The sequence below is a fragment of the Quercus suber genome, unplaced genomic scaffold, assembly GCF_002906115.3.
Source record: "Quercus suber isolate HL8 unplaced genomic scaffold, Cork oak 2.0 scaffold_16, whole genome shotgun sequence".
In the NCBI taxonomy this organism is placed as follows: domain Eukaryota; kingdom Viridiplantae; phylum Streptophyta; class Magnoliopsida; order Fagales; family Fagaceae; genus Quercus; species Quercus suber.
In genome coordinates, this window is record NW_027069481.1 from 2,376,518 (window position 1) to 2,391,399 (window position 14,882).

Sequence of the window (14,882 nt, forward strand, 5' to 3'; positions counted from 1 at the left end):
TTCAACAAGGGGTCAGGGATCACACTTAGGTATTAACACCACAACAAGTGTACCCGCTCTGATACCAACTGAAAGTTCAATATAGGTATGAAACACCCTTGAACGTTTAGACCCCCAGAAACAAAATACCAATTCAAGCTTTATATCAAACAATCAATGTGCGGAATATGATAACAAGCTTATAACAGAATTGATAAAATAATCTAAGCCAAATATAAACACATCCACAGCAGTAAATATAAGGCAACGATAAAGGAAAGAGAGATGCAAACACACGGACAACACACGATGTGTTATTGAAGAGGAAACTGAAGTCCTCGGCGTAAAACCTCTCCACCGCCCTCCAAGCGGTGATATAATCCACTAAAGAATATAGTTGGGATACATGAACAACAGAAGACCCTCCAAGCCTAATCTACCCAAGTACCTAAGCCCTCCAAGCTTCTTGCTCCAACGAGGTTACGCCAAACCTATTTCTTCTTTAGCTTGCCGGATTCCAGTACTTAACCATAGCATCAACCAATGTATATTGGTTTCTTTCCAAACTGCTTCCCAAAGCACCAAATGGACCTTCTCACAGACGTGGGTGTGGTGAGATAAGAGTTTGGTAAATGACCTTTCAAGGGTATGACAATAGAGAGGAAGAGAGTAGAGGAATTTGTAGAGTTTCTTTAGATGAAGATTGGGGATGAATCAATCTTGTATTTCTCTAGGGTTTTCTCTTACAAAATTCTCTCTGGAAGCTCTCTCAATATGATGGGTATAAGGGCGTATATATAGTAGGGTGAGAAGGGAATGTAAAACGTCAGTTTTTGCCAAACAGGGCAAGTTGGCGACTTGATCTCGCGGCTTGGCCAAGTCGCGAAATCAAGTCGCAACGTAACGGCCTGGCTAGACTGGAACTTTTGTCCTGTAGCGTGACAATTGGCGCGACCCTTCAGCTTCCCAGTGTGCCTCTCACGTGCCTGCCTTTCGCGGCTTGCCAGTCGCGAGCTACCCGTGAGTCCTAGTCGCGAGACTCTGTTTTTCTTGCACACTCTTGAGCTTTTCTTCACATCTTCTCACACACTACCCTTACAATTTTCCCACCTAAATACAGGGTTTCTAAGTGCTAAATTACAAGCAAATTGGTCACGGAATAAAGCCAATTAAATGGTTGATTAGATTCAACCTTACACTTTTCACGCTATTGTCCTTGCAAGTCAAAATCTTTTGGCAAGTACTATTGTTGGATCCCTTGAGTTTATACCTGGCTTCTTCAACTACCTTATCAAAAATAATTTCTGTAGTATATGAATAATCAGGTAAAAGTAATGGAGCAAAATCCACCAAATAGGCACAGTATTTAGACAACTTAGTTGCCACAATGAAGTCGTTACTTTCCCTTCATTGGTTGACTAGTTCCCCTATGGCAATTACTTGTGATGATAAATTGAGCTCACAAAGACTGGTAGTGATATGCCATACCTTGATAAAGTGCATATGTGTCTGAAGTCTACATGCCCAAGAGAGTTCATTCTCAACCCCGTTTCCCTACAGAGAAGCTACCCCATTTGACAATTGCTGGCCATTGGTCTTTATTGAATGAATAATTGCTTTCTTCACTTCCATAGGCAAATGCTCTTTGAACTCATTTTTTTTTTTAACCTTTTCTCTGCTTATCTATATAGGCAGAGGTCCAACAATTGTTGAGCAATACGCAAGGGTTATAATTAAAAGATTCAAGAAGAGAATATTGGCCAAGTTTTCTATCCCAAGGTTTTAATGGTTTCCTATGGCATATGACTTGTATCATGATGATCTCTACGCATTTATTATTCTGCCACGAGGGTTTTCTAGCATAATAGCAAAGACACTGTACCTTAGCCCAATCGGAGAAGTTGATAACAAATATTCGCACGACTTCCATGGAAAGCTTAGCAACTATAAGTATACCTATCAGAGAAACAAAAGCCTCATGTACTTGTGTCCTAGGGTTCGAATCTTTGTTTGGTTCTCGATTATTTGAACTTCGAATGTATGGTACAAGACAACTACCAATTATGACAATAATGAGTTCAAGATGTCTTAACCATGGAAATCCATTGGCAAAGAAGACGGGATATGTTGTGTAAAAGTGATCATATAGAAATGCGACCTCCAGCCCAATGACTCTGAATGCTCTCTCAGTATCATCGTCTTCTTTGGAAAGCAACCCATATTGAACAAAATTTCATGTCTTCTGTTGGAACATTTTAATATTAATTAATTAAAATAGATTTATATTATAACATATATGTAAAGATATAGGAGTTAATATGAAAGATAAATAGTTAACGAAAATGTTTAATCTTACATTAAAAGAGAGAGAGACTCTTTTATTTTTTTTAATTGTGGTGATTAATGAATTAATATATATTGATTTAGATATTGAGCTAAATACATGTGCAAGGTGGAAGTGAAGGGAAGAGGCATTGAGCCTATAAATAGACTCATTCAAACTCATTCCAAAGAAATAAAATAAAATAAAATCCAAGTACCAACAAATAGTGTTGTAGATTTTCTAATAGTGTTTTATATTTTCTAATCTCAAATAAATAATATTTAGAAGTATTTAGAAGTATTATTTAGTTTCTCTTTGTATTATTTTCATTATTACTGTATTTGCATCAACATTTTCAATTGGGAGCTTTCAGAGAGGGGATATTTCGCAAATCTGAAAGAGAGAAGCCTATACAATGCAAACGAAAGGCAAATATCCTTAAGTCGTCCATCTGGAGCCTCCCTTTGCATTGTCAGATCATATCAATGGTAATGACTCCAGTGGAGCTTAGGAGTCTCCCTTTGCATTGCCAGATCATATCAATGGTAATGACTTCATGATCTGTAGTCTCCAACTACATTTGGTAGTGTGGCGCTTTAACTTTCACATTTGCCTTCTTTTCTCCTTTCACCAAATACTTGTAGCCTTTCATGCAAGTAGGATCTGCTTCATCTTCTTTGTTCTCATCTTCCTTGAAGTCTGCAATCAGTTTGTGTTTCTCACCAAACCATATGATCTGCTAGCCATAGTCAAAGCTTTACTTCTTTTTCGTGTCCTGAAGAAAGACAAAGCAAAGAGGACAAGGAATGGCGTCACTAATTTGTTTTCAAGAAAAGAAGTAACTACATTGGTGGCGCTAGGATTTTGGTTAGGGGGCAATATTAAGGTAAAATAATGACAATTAATTTAAAAAATTATTAAGGATACAATTTGGCTACAAACTTGACGATAACCAACGGCTAAAACTTTCATTAAAAAAATTAATATGATTACATATTTTTAAAATTTAATAGTTAAATTGCTTGTTCATTAATTATGTTTTTAATACGCATTTCAAATTTTATGTCAATCAAATATTATTTACTATTAAATCCATAAAAAAAATTTTATGCATAATTTTAGAATATAAAAGCTTGAAATTTAAATATTTAATTGATGACATAATTATTGATTTTTGATCTTTTGAAAATATTTCAAGCATGTAAGATATAAGAAGAAAATGTAATCCAGTTATAGATTTGTTAAAATGCATATTTAATAAAAATATATTGAGTGAATTTGTAGCCACTGACTACAACTAAGTTTGAAGCCAAATTTTTTCTAGTTATTAATATAAGAAAAAAATAATTTACTAAACAAAATATTTGACTAACATAGAAAATTTAACGTGAATTAAACTTTTAATTATCTCTTTTCGTGCTTGGTTTCATTTTATATTTTGAGCCTAGTATATATGTTAATATAATTATTTTCATGCCTAAGCTTCTTAATAATTTAAACGGACTGTAAATGTATATTTCAAACAAGTAAAAAATAATTAAAAGTCATTAATATGTAGCTTTAAATAATTGATCTAGATATAAGATATTCAAATAGATCATAAGAATACTTCAAAGTAAAATGAAAAAAACAAATAACTTAGAAATACTAACAATATCATCATATAATCGAAACTTTTAAAATATTCTACGTATGTCTTGATTTGTTAAAGACTTGTGTTTTTTTTTTTTTTTTTGAATTAATTTAAAAGTATCAATGTTTGTTTTTTCTATCTTAGATATCATTTCCAAATATCAAAGAGTGAGTTGATTTTGTAAAATAGCTTAAATAGTATATTGCATTGAATTTTTTTTAAACATATAAAATTTGGCACATTGGTTAGAAGATATGCAATAATATACTATTTTAAGTATTTTTTTTTTATTTATTATCTTTGACTATATTTAGACAGTAACTAAAAGATATTTCCAATAAGAAGTTTTAAGTTTGACATTGATTAAAATAATGGAATTTTGAATATTAATAATATAGCTATTAAACCTAGACTAGTACGTCGGCCAGATAAAAAATTTGGTGACCTAGCACCTAATTCTGTTTAGGTGTTTAATTGAACCGTTTTGGTACGATATCCAGTCAAACCCAGCGGGCTTGTAGTGGCCCATGTAACCTGGATGAATTTTAATCACTCGGTTGGATTTGTGAAATTTGAAAAATTACATCTATAGACCTATTTTTTATTTATTTAATATGATAATTTAAAGAGAAGAAAATTTAAACAATTTAAATAATTTAAAGAGAAGAAAATTTAAACAATTTAAATAATTTAAAGAGATGAAAATTTAAACAATTAAAAAAATTACTACTCTAATTATCTACCTTCCTCCAATACTCTCGTCCCATAAAAAAACTATCATTTTTTAATCTTTGTGACTGTGCATCATCTTTTTGCTCTTAACCTATTCGCCTTTTACTTTCAATCGTAGCCTGTAGGCACGTATTAGTGTATCAATCTATATTTCACAACTCCTGGCTTTTTAAGTTTTAACTTTACCTTTTTTCCTTTTTATTTAATGTTTTTGTCGTATATATAGTGTGAGTGTGTGACCCTTTTTTCTTCTTTTGAATATTTTGCTGTTCTATTTGTTTATTTCTTTAACTGATTTTTGTTTAAGTGCGTATAAAATAAAGCTATAAGAATTCTTGTGTTATTTTTTTTAGCAAGACTTTGTGGCAATCTTATGACATTCTTTCATTTTACTTGTTAATTTTAAAGAATTATTTGTGAAACCCTGATTTTGAGTTATAATAGCCAGTTTAATTTAAACATATGCCTTTTTTTTTTTAATTTAAATATTTTAACATAAATAAATATTTAAATTAAAAAAATAATTAAACATGTGCCTGTTTTTTAAAATTTATTTATGTTGACCTAACATAAAATTTTAAAAATAAATTAAACATATGCCTGTTTTTAATTTAAATATTTTAATTTTTTTTAATCTATTAATCATAATTATTAAACTTATCTGAATATTGACCTTGTTTATGAGCTAGATCACACGTTGAACACAAGGTCAAAAAAAAAAAACAAAAAAAAAAAAGGCATATATTTATTTATTTATTTAATTTTTTTTTTATATTAATGGATATACTTTAGAAGCACTACATTCTTGAATTAGCAAGCTGAAAAAAAGAGAGGATAAAATAGTGAGAAGAAAGAGGACCATTCAACTACCATTCCGCAACATCAATACTAGAGCATCCGGAGTTCATCCAACTGAAAAAAAAAAGAAAAAAAAAAAAAAAAAAAAAGAAAGTGGAAATGAAGTCAGAATGAAGTAATCATGGGGTAGAAGTAGAAAACACGGGGGAGAAAAAAAATAAAATAAAATAAGTGGACACACATGACACAACCATTATCAAAATGGCTGCTTGCCCAACAGCACTAACCATGAGAAAAATGAAAGTTGTTATATCATAATCAATTTCTAGATGCAGAAAAAGTGCATCAAATATATATGGTTAGCTACAATTATGGTTAAAGATGACATTGTTAGGATCTCATATAGGCGTTTATGATCTGCCGATAAATGGATTTTTGTAAGCTTCTAAAATATCTTTGATTGTAATCAAGACCAACAGCCTAGTTGGTCCTGTACATGTGACCAGTTATCAAGAAAAGAATTATATTAGTTAAATGAAAACTACAGTCCTGAACTTGTCTTTAAAATAGAATAAAAAAATTGTCTTTTGTGTGAGAAGAGAATAAGTAGACCTATTGCCAAAATAATAAAAACTAAAAACTCAAAGGTGGGGTTTTGATACCAAGGACCCGTTTGGATATAGCTGAAAGCTGAAAACTGAAAACTGAAAACACTGTAGCAAAATAATTTTTAAATGTGTGAATAGTACCGTGGGACCTATTTTTAATGAGAAAGTTGCTGAAAGGTGAAAATTGTGGGTCCGTGAATAGTAGCCGCTACAGTGCTGCACAGTAAAAAATAGGCTGGAAAAAGCTTGAAACGTGTGTGAAAAAAAAAAAAAAAAAAAAAAACTGAAAACGTAAAGCCAGACACAAACACGCTGGCCAAACGGTCTCCAAGTCTGCGTTTCTGCCATTGCATGTTTTGCATTTTGCGTTTTGCATTTTCTGTTTTTTTTTTTTTTTTTTCAGCGTTCATGAACAGTAAATGGCACTGTTCATGAACATGATTACACTGTGTGAGGGACAAAGTTACTGTTCACGCACTACAGCAACACTGTTCACGAGACCCACAATCACTTTATTCAAAAAAAAATTAAAAATGGGTTCCATGACACTATTCACATATTTAAAAATTATTTTGCTACAATATTTTCAGTTTTTAGTTTTCAGTTTCAACAAAAATACGTTGTATCCAAACGGACTCAAAGTCCCCCCTCCCTAGACGTTTAAGTGAAGAATATAAAAAGATATATTTTTTTGTTTTGTTTTTGACAATTAAAATTAAAATCCAAGAGAGAGTTCTCTTTTTGGGTGTTTGCACATGGAAGAGAGAGAGAGAGAGAGAGAGAGAGAGAGAGAGAGAGAGAGAGAGAGAGAGAGAGAGAGAGAGAGAGAGATTGTTTATTTAATTTTATTTTGAATAGAAGTCGTGCTCTAGTTTATCACCTAACAAGATTCTGTGTTCAAGTTTGGTTTACTTTCTTGTTGAATAAATTCAAATTTGTTCACGAGTTACTTGATTAACTTATATTGGTTTCCCAATATATTATAAAACCATAACTAAAATTTGTTATCCTATGTAAATCTATAATTTTTTATTACGATTGAATTGTTTATTTGTTCAATAAATTGCCGATAATAATATGCTATCATATGAACTTATTTGTAAATTATACAATATAATTTCAAGTCTATATAAGGAGATTTTTAGACTCTTATAAAAATAAAAGTATAAGATTATATATTGTTAAATCGAGCCTTATGTTAATGAGTTTGTTTGTGAACTCATTATTATGTTTGAACTTGCCTTTAAAAAATACTTAGTATTCTCAAAAGAAAAAATAGTGGGCTAATCTCTCATTGGAAAATGAGTGTGAGTTAAAGAGGTTTAAAGTCTATGCTGTGTATCCAAGAGTTAGACCCTTTTGGATATACACCACTGTAAGTTTCTTTAAAAAGCATTCTCCCCTCTCCCCGTGCGTGTGTGTTAAAAAATACTTAGTATTCTTAAAAAAAAAAAAAAAAAAAATTGTTTGAACTTGCCTTATTTAATAATTGAGCCTAAACTTGAGTTTGAGATTGACTTATTTACTAAACAAATGAACATAAACAAGCTTTTATTTGAGCTGAGCTCAATCTGCTTACAACTTGGTTCAATTAGATCCTTAGCTAGCAATACTAATAGAATGATAATAGGATATTACAAATTTACTATATAATCTTGACAAATTGATTTACCAACAATCATGAAAAAAAGAAAAAGAAAAAAAAAAAAGAGTAATTATGAAATTCATGTGTCCCGTTATCAAGAAAAAGGATTAATTGCAATAGCTATGAAAACCACCATCCCAGAATTGTGTTTTAAAGGGAACCAACAAAAGATCAAATTTTTTTTTTTTTCGTCGTCTGTGTATGGAATCATCCTTCAGTCTAAATATGAAAAATTAAACTATCACCACGTCTGAACAAGTTATGTCTTTTTTCATCCTTTCCTAAAGATATGTTAAGCGTGGGTTATGCAAGTGCAACATTGCAAGGATTGCAGGGGCTATCGTGTCGTGCTGGTTCTCTTGTTTGATTTTTTTACTTATTTGCTTAATTAGGAATGTTTACCCATTTTTTGGGAGTTGAAATAAGTAAATTGTAAGGAAATAGAATGAAATAAAATACTATTTGAGAACGGAAAAGAAAGAAATAGAATAAAATTAAAAGTAACTTTGTTTTGAAATTTTGAAACCATTGTTTTGAATACTGTTTTGAACTTGTTTCGGTTTCTACTATATATAGATATATATATATATTATAAAACGTGATGAAACATTCCTAACTTTAATATTTTATGTTAAATATATATTAATGAATTTGTACGTGTCCATTTTTGTAAAGTTGTAATTTACAATTATGTATTTTGTTAACTTTTATTCCATGCCAAATTTGATTGTAATTATGTTCAATTTTTTATACCTTGTATTATTTGTCAGATTTCATTGTAAGGGTTGTGTGAGAGAGAGAAAGAGTGTGAAGACTCAAGGCATGAAGACTAAAGCTGTTTTCGCGGGTATCTCGCGACTAAGCTTCCCACAAAATGAAGTATGTGTCCTGCACAAGACTGGAATGTGAAGAGTCAAAATAGGATGGAGACAGCTGGTTTTCGCGAGTATCTCACGTGTAAGGCCTTCCCGCGAGACACCCGCAAAACATTTTGTTTTGCCAGATTGTCTTATCTGATACACACTATCCGTACCCACACTATATATACTTACATTACCCACATATGTTGATGAGTGCTTCTGAAAGAAAACCCTAACCATAAACCTAAAGAGTTAGAGATTGTTATACCCACATTTCTCTACATAATTGCTTGTGAATTTTCCTCAACTCCTACCTCTCTATTTCCATACCATTGAGAGATTGATAGCCCAAACACTTACCACACCCTTTCAGAGTGTTTAGTGAGGTTTTGGTGCAGCTGGGAAGCATTGGAAGAAGCCAAGTTTTGGCGGATGCAATCGGGCGTATTGCGGGATCTAGAGAGCTAGACAAGACACGGTTCCAAGAAGTCTTGTTGGAGTAGGAGCTTGGAGGGCTTAGGTACATCGGGTAAATTAGGCTTGGAAGGTCTCTTGCTAACCCATGTATCCCAACTGATTGTCTAGTGGATCGATTACTACTTGAACGGCGGCAGAGAGGTTTTTCGCCGAGTTCTTCGATAACATATCGACGTGTTATCTTGTGTTTGTATTATTCTTCCCTACTCTTTTACCTTTCATTTTACTGCTGTGTTATAATAATTATGGGTTAGAGTAGCTTGTTTGTTTATCCGCTCGCATTTACTCTATTCCGCACTTAGTATTAAGTTAGAGTAAAATCAATTGAGCCGTAACTTAAATTTAGGGGTCTAAACAACTCTTGTGTTTTCAACACATGCATTTTCGAGCTATCAATTGGTATCAAAGTGGGTACACTTATTTCGGTTTTAATATCTGAGTGTGATCCTTAACCCTTTATGATGGACCAGTCACAATCTCTTAATGCCCCACCATTCATTGATGGGAGCAACTATACATTTTGGAAGGTCCATATGAGGGCTAGGGGTGTGCAGAAAACCCACCGACTCGCCAAACCCGACCAGACCCAATCCAACCCGCTGGGTTGGGTCGGTTTTTAGGGCTTGATGGGTTGGGTTGGGTTACAAAATTTTTTTTTTTATATAGCGGGTCGGGTTGGGTTTGGGTCATTTATATATATATATATAATATTATATAATTAATAAAATTTTTAAAATAATCAGCTCTTTCTATCCTATATAAAAGCCAATTAGTTCACATAAACTCTAGTAAATTACTATGGTTTGCCTTTAAGGAGTTAAATAGATACTAATTTTTGGGGTTTTTTTAATATATTACTAGTTATATTTTTTTCTACTCAATTTAATAATTATAAAAAAATTTTTTGTCAAACTCATTGGTTTAACCCGACCCAACCCAAGGCAACTCTTGCTTTGGCTAATGCAAACAGTAAAGCTATTAATGCTATATTCTATGGTGTGTCTGTTGATGAATTTCACAGGATATCACATGTAGAGACAGCTAAGGAAGCTTGAACTATTCTTGAGACTACATATGAGGGTACCAAAAAAGTTAAGGACACAAAACTCCAGATGCTTACCACCAAATTTGAAGAGCTCAAGATGGGTGATGATGAACTTTTTGATTCATTCTATGGGAAGTTCAATGAAATTGTAATTGCTAAGCTCAATCTCAGTGAGAACATTGAAGATGCTAAGGTGGTGAGAAAGATTTTGAGATCCTTATCGGAGAGCTTCCGAGCAAAAGTCACTGCTATAGAAGAGAGTAAAGACTTGGATGAGATCAAAATCCAAGAGCTCATTAGGTCTCTCCAAACATATGAGCTGGGACTACCTTCTCATAAGTCGAGTAAATCTCTTGCTCTCAAAACCATCACCGAGAGAATGGATGACTCCTCTGAAGAGGATGTGGAGAAGGAGGTAGCATTCCTGGCAAAGAACTTCTGAAAATTTCTAAAAATGAAGAATAGTGGGAAACCGTTTAGCAGAAAGAAGTTTTCATCCTCCAAAGGAGATAGGAATGAGTTTAAGAAGAAAGATGGGAAAGATTCTCAGTCCCCTCAAGGCATTGTGTGTTATGAATGCAATGGCCATGGACATCTCAAGAAGGAGTGTCCCAACTATCTAAGAGAGAAGGGCAAGGCGTATGCCACAACTCTTAGAGATTCGGACTCTTCCAATTCAGATTTAGAAGAGAACTGTGATGGAGAAGGGAATTACTCTGCTTTTATAACTATTCCTCATGTTGAGTCGTCAGAGGACTTGAGTTTTCTAATAGAAGAGCTTGGGGAACATAGTGAAGTGGAGTCAATGGGAGCAGTAGAAGAATCTGATGCTAAAGAAGATGAAACTACAGTGGGAATTCAAGAAAACTATAATTCCCTCCTTGAGAAGTCAGGAGAATATGCAAGGGTGGTCAAGACAGCCGTTAAAAAGATGAAGAAGGTAGAGGAGGACTATAGAAGTCTCCTAATGCGATACAAGGAGGCCAAGTGTGAGATAGAGACCCTGAATGGAGAGCTAACTGAAGCCTACACAAAGGTGAAATTCCTTGAGCTTAAAGTGATTCAAGTAAATGCTAAAGTAGAGCGAGTCTCTTCTAAAAAGCTTGATGAAGTTCTTTCTCATCAAAAACCTTTCTCCAGCAAAACCGGATTGGAATATACTGGAGAAAGTAGTTTGGCTGTCAATGTAACCAAGGAAGTGAGGTTTGTGAAAGCCAAGGAGACAATATTAGTTACCCCTACTGCTGAGAAAGTGAAGGAGGAGAAGAATAAGAATGTGGTTGACCAACGAGTGTTGAATAAGCCTCGTAACCAATCACTAGTCAGGCTTGAAGCTAAAGGGAAATCACTTCCAAAACCACAAAAAAGTCCTAGAACAAAACATTTCTGCCAATATTGTGGACTTCAAGGGCACACTAGACCAAATTGTCATAAGCTTAGAGCATTGAAGAATGCAAGGGATCAAAGGTCAAGAGGACCAAGAGATGACAAAAGGAATTGGGCTGTTGAACAATCAAGAGGCTGAGATGGTGATTCCGGAGTGATGGATGTGATGAAGATGATTGATGCATTCACCACCTGCTTGGCAAACTTCAACAGAAGGTTTGAAGGTCACAACACTCGTACCCAATCCTATAGGGATATCACCCCAAACGCATGTGATGTGTGGGTGAAAAATGGTACTTATGCATGATCACCTCCTATGTCCATGCATTAATACTTCCAATGTTTAGGATCATAGGTTCATGCATCATGTTATGCTTTACTTTCAGTTTATAGCATGTTTCTTTTACAAGTTTTGGTTTGTACCTGTTTTTGTTGATCTTACTTTATTTTTTCTGCTTTTGAGTGTGTTCAAAAATTCAAAAACCCATAAAAATTGAAAAATCTCAAAAAGTTTGATCGCTTGTGTTGTGTTTATCACATGTGAGTTTGGCCTAATACTTTCGTACTAATGGCATAGTGCATTTATGAGCTTAGCTTGTTATGTATACACATATATCTGTGTGGGAGAAATCTTGAAAATCATGTGTGATTGTTGTAAATAGATCTTCAAATTTGTCATGAATGATTGGTCAATTGTCTTGATGGTCTTGATACTTGCATAGACTTATGCCTATATCTCTTCCCATCTTTATTTTTTATGTTTTTGCTTAAAAAGCTCACCAAATGCAAATCTCAAAATGAAAAAGAGATTATAAGCTACAAAAACCTGTCGCATATACTAGTATTTGACTAGAAAAAAGGGAAAGCGACTTTTGTATTGAAATGTATGCTGCTCAAAAAGCCAAAGGCTAACTTTCAATGTTGAAATATCAAAAATTTCAAGTACCGATCTCAAAAAGAGATATATTATCCAAAAAGGATCAAATGTTATGATTTATGTAGTAGCCAAATGAAAAGCTTCTAAGTTTTGTAATCATTCTCGTGTGGGAGGTCATATATGCTTATTTCTATAATTAAGATAGTCCATTTGACTTAGTACCAGTTATGTATGACTTGATTGAATTGATCATTAAAGTTTCACTCTGGTTCAAGGATTATTCCACATTTGATACTCACCCACAACACACAAGACTTTGATTCAATTAATGCTTATCTCATTTGTGTGATTGTACATGTTCAAATGTGATGTGTATGCTCAATTACTTGTTGATCAAACACAAATTTTTTTTTCAATGTTTTATATGTTTTTGAAAGTGATTTTATACTTTCGCGTTTTTAATTTTTGTTCAAAATGCAGTTTTGTGTTTTTCTTCAAAAACTAGTTCAGAGGTAGTTTCGCGAGAAGCTCGCGACTTAGAGCTTCCCGTGAAAAGAATTTAAGGGAAATCAAAAAGTTTTTACTTCATACAGAGTCTATCGCGATTGTATCACGACTATTTTGCGACTAAGAGCTTTTTGCGAAAGCTTATGTGCTTCAGTGATGTTTTTCGCAACTAATTTTTCGACTACCTAACCTACGAAAAACGCGTGTTTTTAGTTTTATAAGGCAGATGTGACAGTTTTTCAAACACTCTCTATTTTCCCTTGTCTTGTCTCTCTCGAACCACTCTCATCCTAAAATCATTTTTCATTCAAACCCCATCATTTTCAAGCTTGTTTTCTGCATTTTCAACATCAATGTATGTTTTCTAAAACATTTTTTTCATCTTTGTCTTACATTTTGCAGAAATTAACTTAGGTTTTCAAAATTTGGGGATTTTCGAAAATGGGTTGGGATTTATGATTTTTGTGAAATTTTTTTCAAAATTTTGATTGGGCTGAGTCCCATTTGGCTTGTGTGCATCTGTGTTGGCCCCTTGTAGCAATCGAAACATGTATTGAGGTAGATTTCGTCATGTTCATACAATGTTCATTGGTGTAGTGCATTGTTGCATGCTATGTATTTGACAGAATGTCCGTGTGACATTTTTGTGTTGTAGTGGACTCAAATGAGTTCCATTGCTTGGGTTTACCCTTGATTGAACATGTTTTACATGTTTTGGTCAATGGGTGTGTGTTTTACACAATTTGCCCAATTTGTGCCTCAATGCCATGCCATGCACCTCCTAGGCACACATAAGGCACCCACTAGGCACACCTTATGCATCATCTGCTGCACACACATGCACAGTCACTTGTGTCTTGCTTTATGCTTCTGTTCACATGTTCTAACACTTATAACATGTTGTTTTGAGTTTGTTATGCTCTGTTTCAAGTATGTTTACTTCTATTTTGGACTAACTTTAATCTAATCAAGTTTTGTGGTCTGTTTTGTGTTTTTGCACTTGTTTTTCTCTTGCTTGGTTATTATATGTGCAGATGTCTCCTACCAAACATTCAGCAACCAAGAAATACACCAAGCGTGCTCGAACGGATTCCGTCAACTTCAAGTCTGTTGAGGCAGATATGGCTTACAATGACTGCTACAAGCGAGCCACAATAATTATGGACAGAGTTGTCCAATTGGATACCCTTGGAGATATAGACAAAGCTGTTAACTCCGAGTGGAAATGTATACTCAAAAATCATTAAAGTGTTCTTTTCAAATGCTAGTGTGGACGAATACCACATTAATTGTTGGGTGAGACACAAGGAATTTGTGATTACAAGAGATTCAATCCAAGACTTCCTTGAAGTTCGTCCACCTTCACAGCCAATCACAGTTCAGTATGATGATCGTCTGGAATCCAATGAGGAAATGGTAAAGATTCTTAGGGGTACACCAACCAAGAAGTCCATGGACACAATTCCGTTCAATCTAGAGATGAGAGCTCTTGCTTATATGATGATCCACAAGTATCTGGTCACCAACCTGACGACACTGTTTGGTCCAAGGACAATCTTCTTGTATGATATCTTTACTCACAAGGAGATTGATATTTGTGGACACATTTTCCATCTCTTGACCAAGAGCATTGAGAAGCGGAACTCCAAAATTGTCATGCCATTTCCCTCTTTCATTATGGGCCTCATTGCAAAGGCAAAACTCAAACTTCAAAGTGGTCTCACTATTATGCATAGAGATTACCCTATTGGTGCACACATAGTGATTCGAAACACATCTCACATTCGAGGATCTAGAACCGATGTGTCTTCAATACCAAGGGATCGTGTTAAGGAAGAGGGTGGTGACACAGAGGAGGAGATTGATAGATTTACCACTGCTCTAGAGTCTTTAGCTCAACCATCATCTTCAGCACAAGGATTAGATAGACTTGATCGCCTCCTAGCTAGAGTGGACCAGATGTTTACCGTGCTTGACTCCTATGTGCAGCACACCGCATACCAGTTTGCCTA

General features: G+C 34.1%; 1 protein-coding gene across 1 annotated transcript; it reads left to right on the forward strand.

Moving 5' to 3' along the window:
- The first annotated feature begins 10,554 nt into the window (after positions 1-10,554).
- On the forward strand, positions 10,555-11,625 carry LOC136071402 (uncharacterized). The gene has a single exon (XM_065782630.1). It carries the CDS (start codon positions 10,555-10,557, stop codon positions 11,623-11,625), a length of 1,071 nt encoding a protein of 356 aa, XP_065638702.1.
- The last annotated feature ends 3,257 nt before the right edge of the window (positions 11,626-14,882 follow it).

Coding starts and splice junctions, on each gene's coding strand:
- LOC136071402 (XM_065782630.1), top strand. CDS start 10,555: ATGAAGAATAGTGGGAAACCGTTTAGCAGAAAGAAGTTTTCATCCTCC.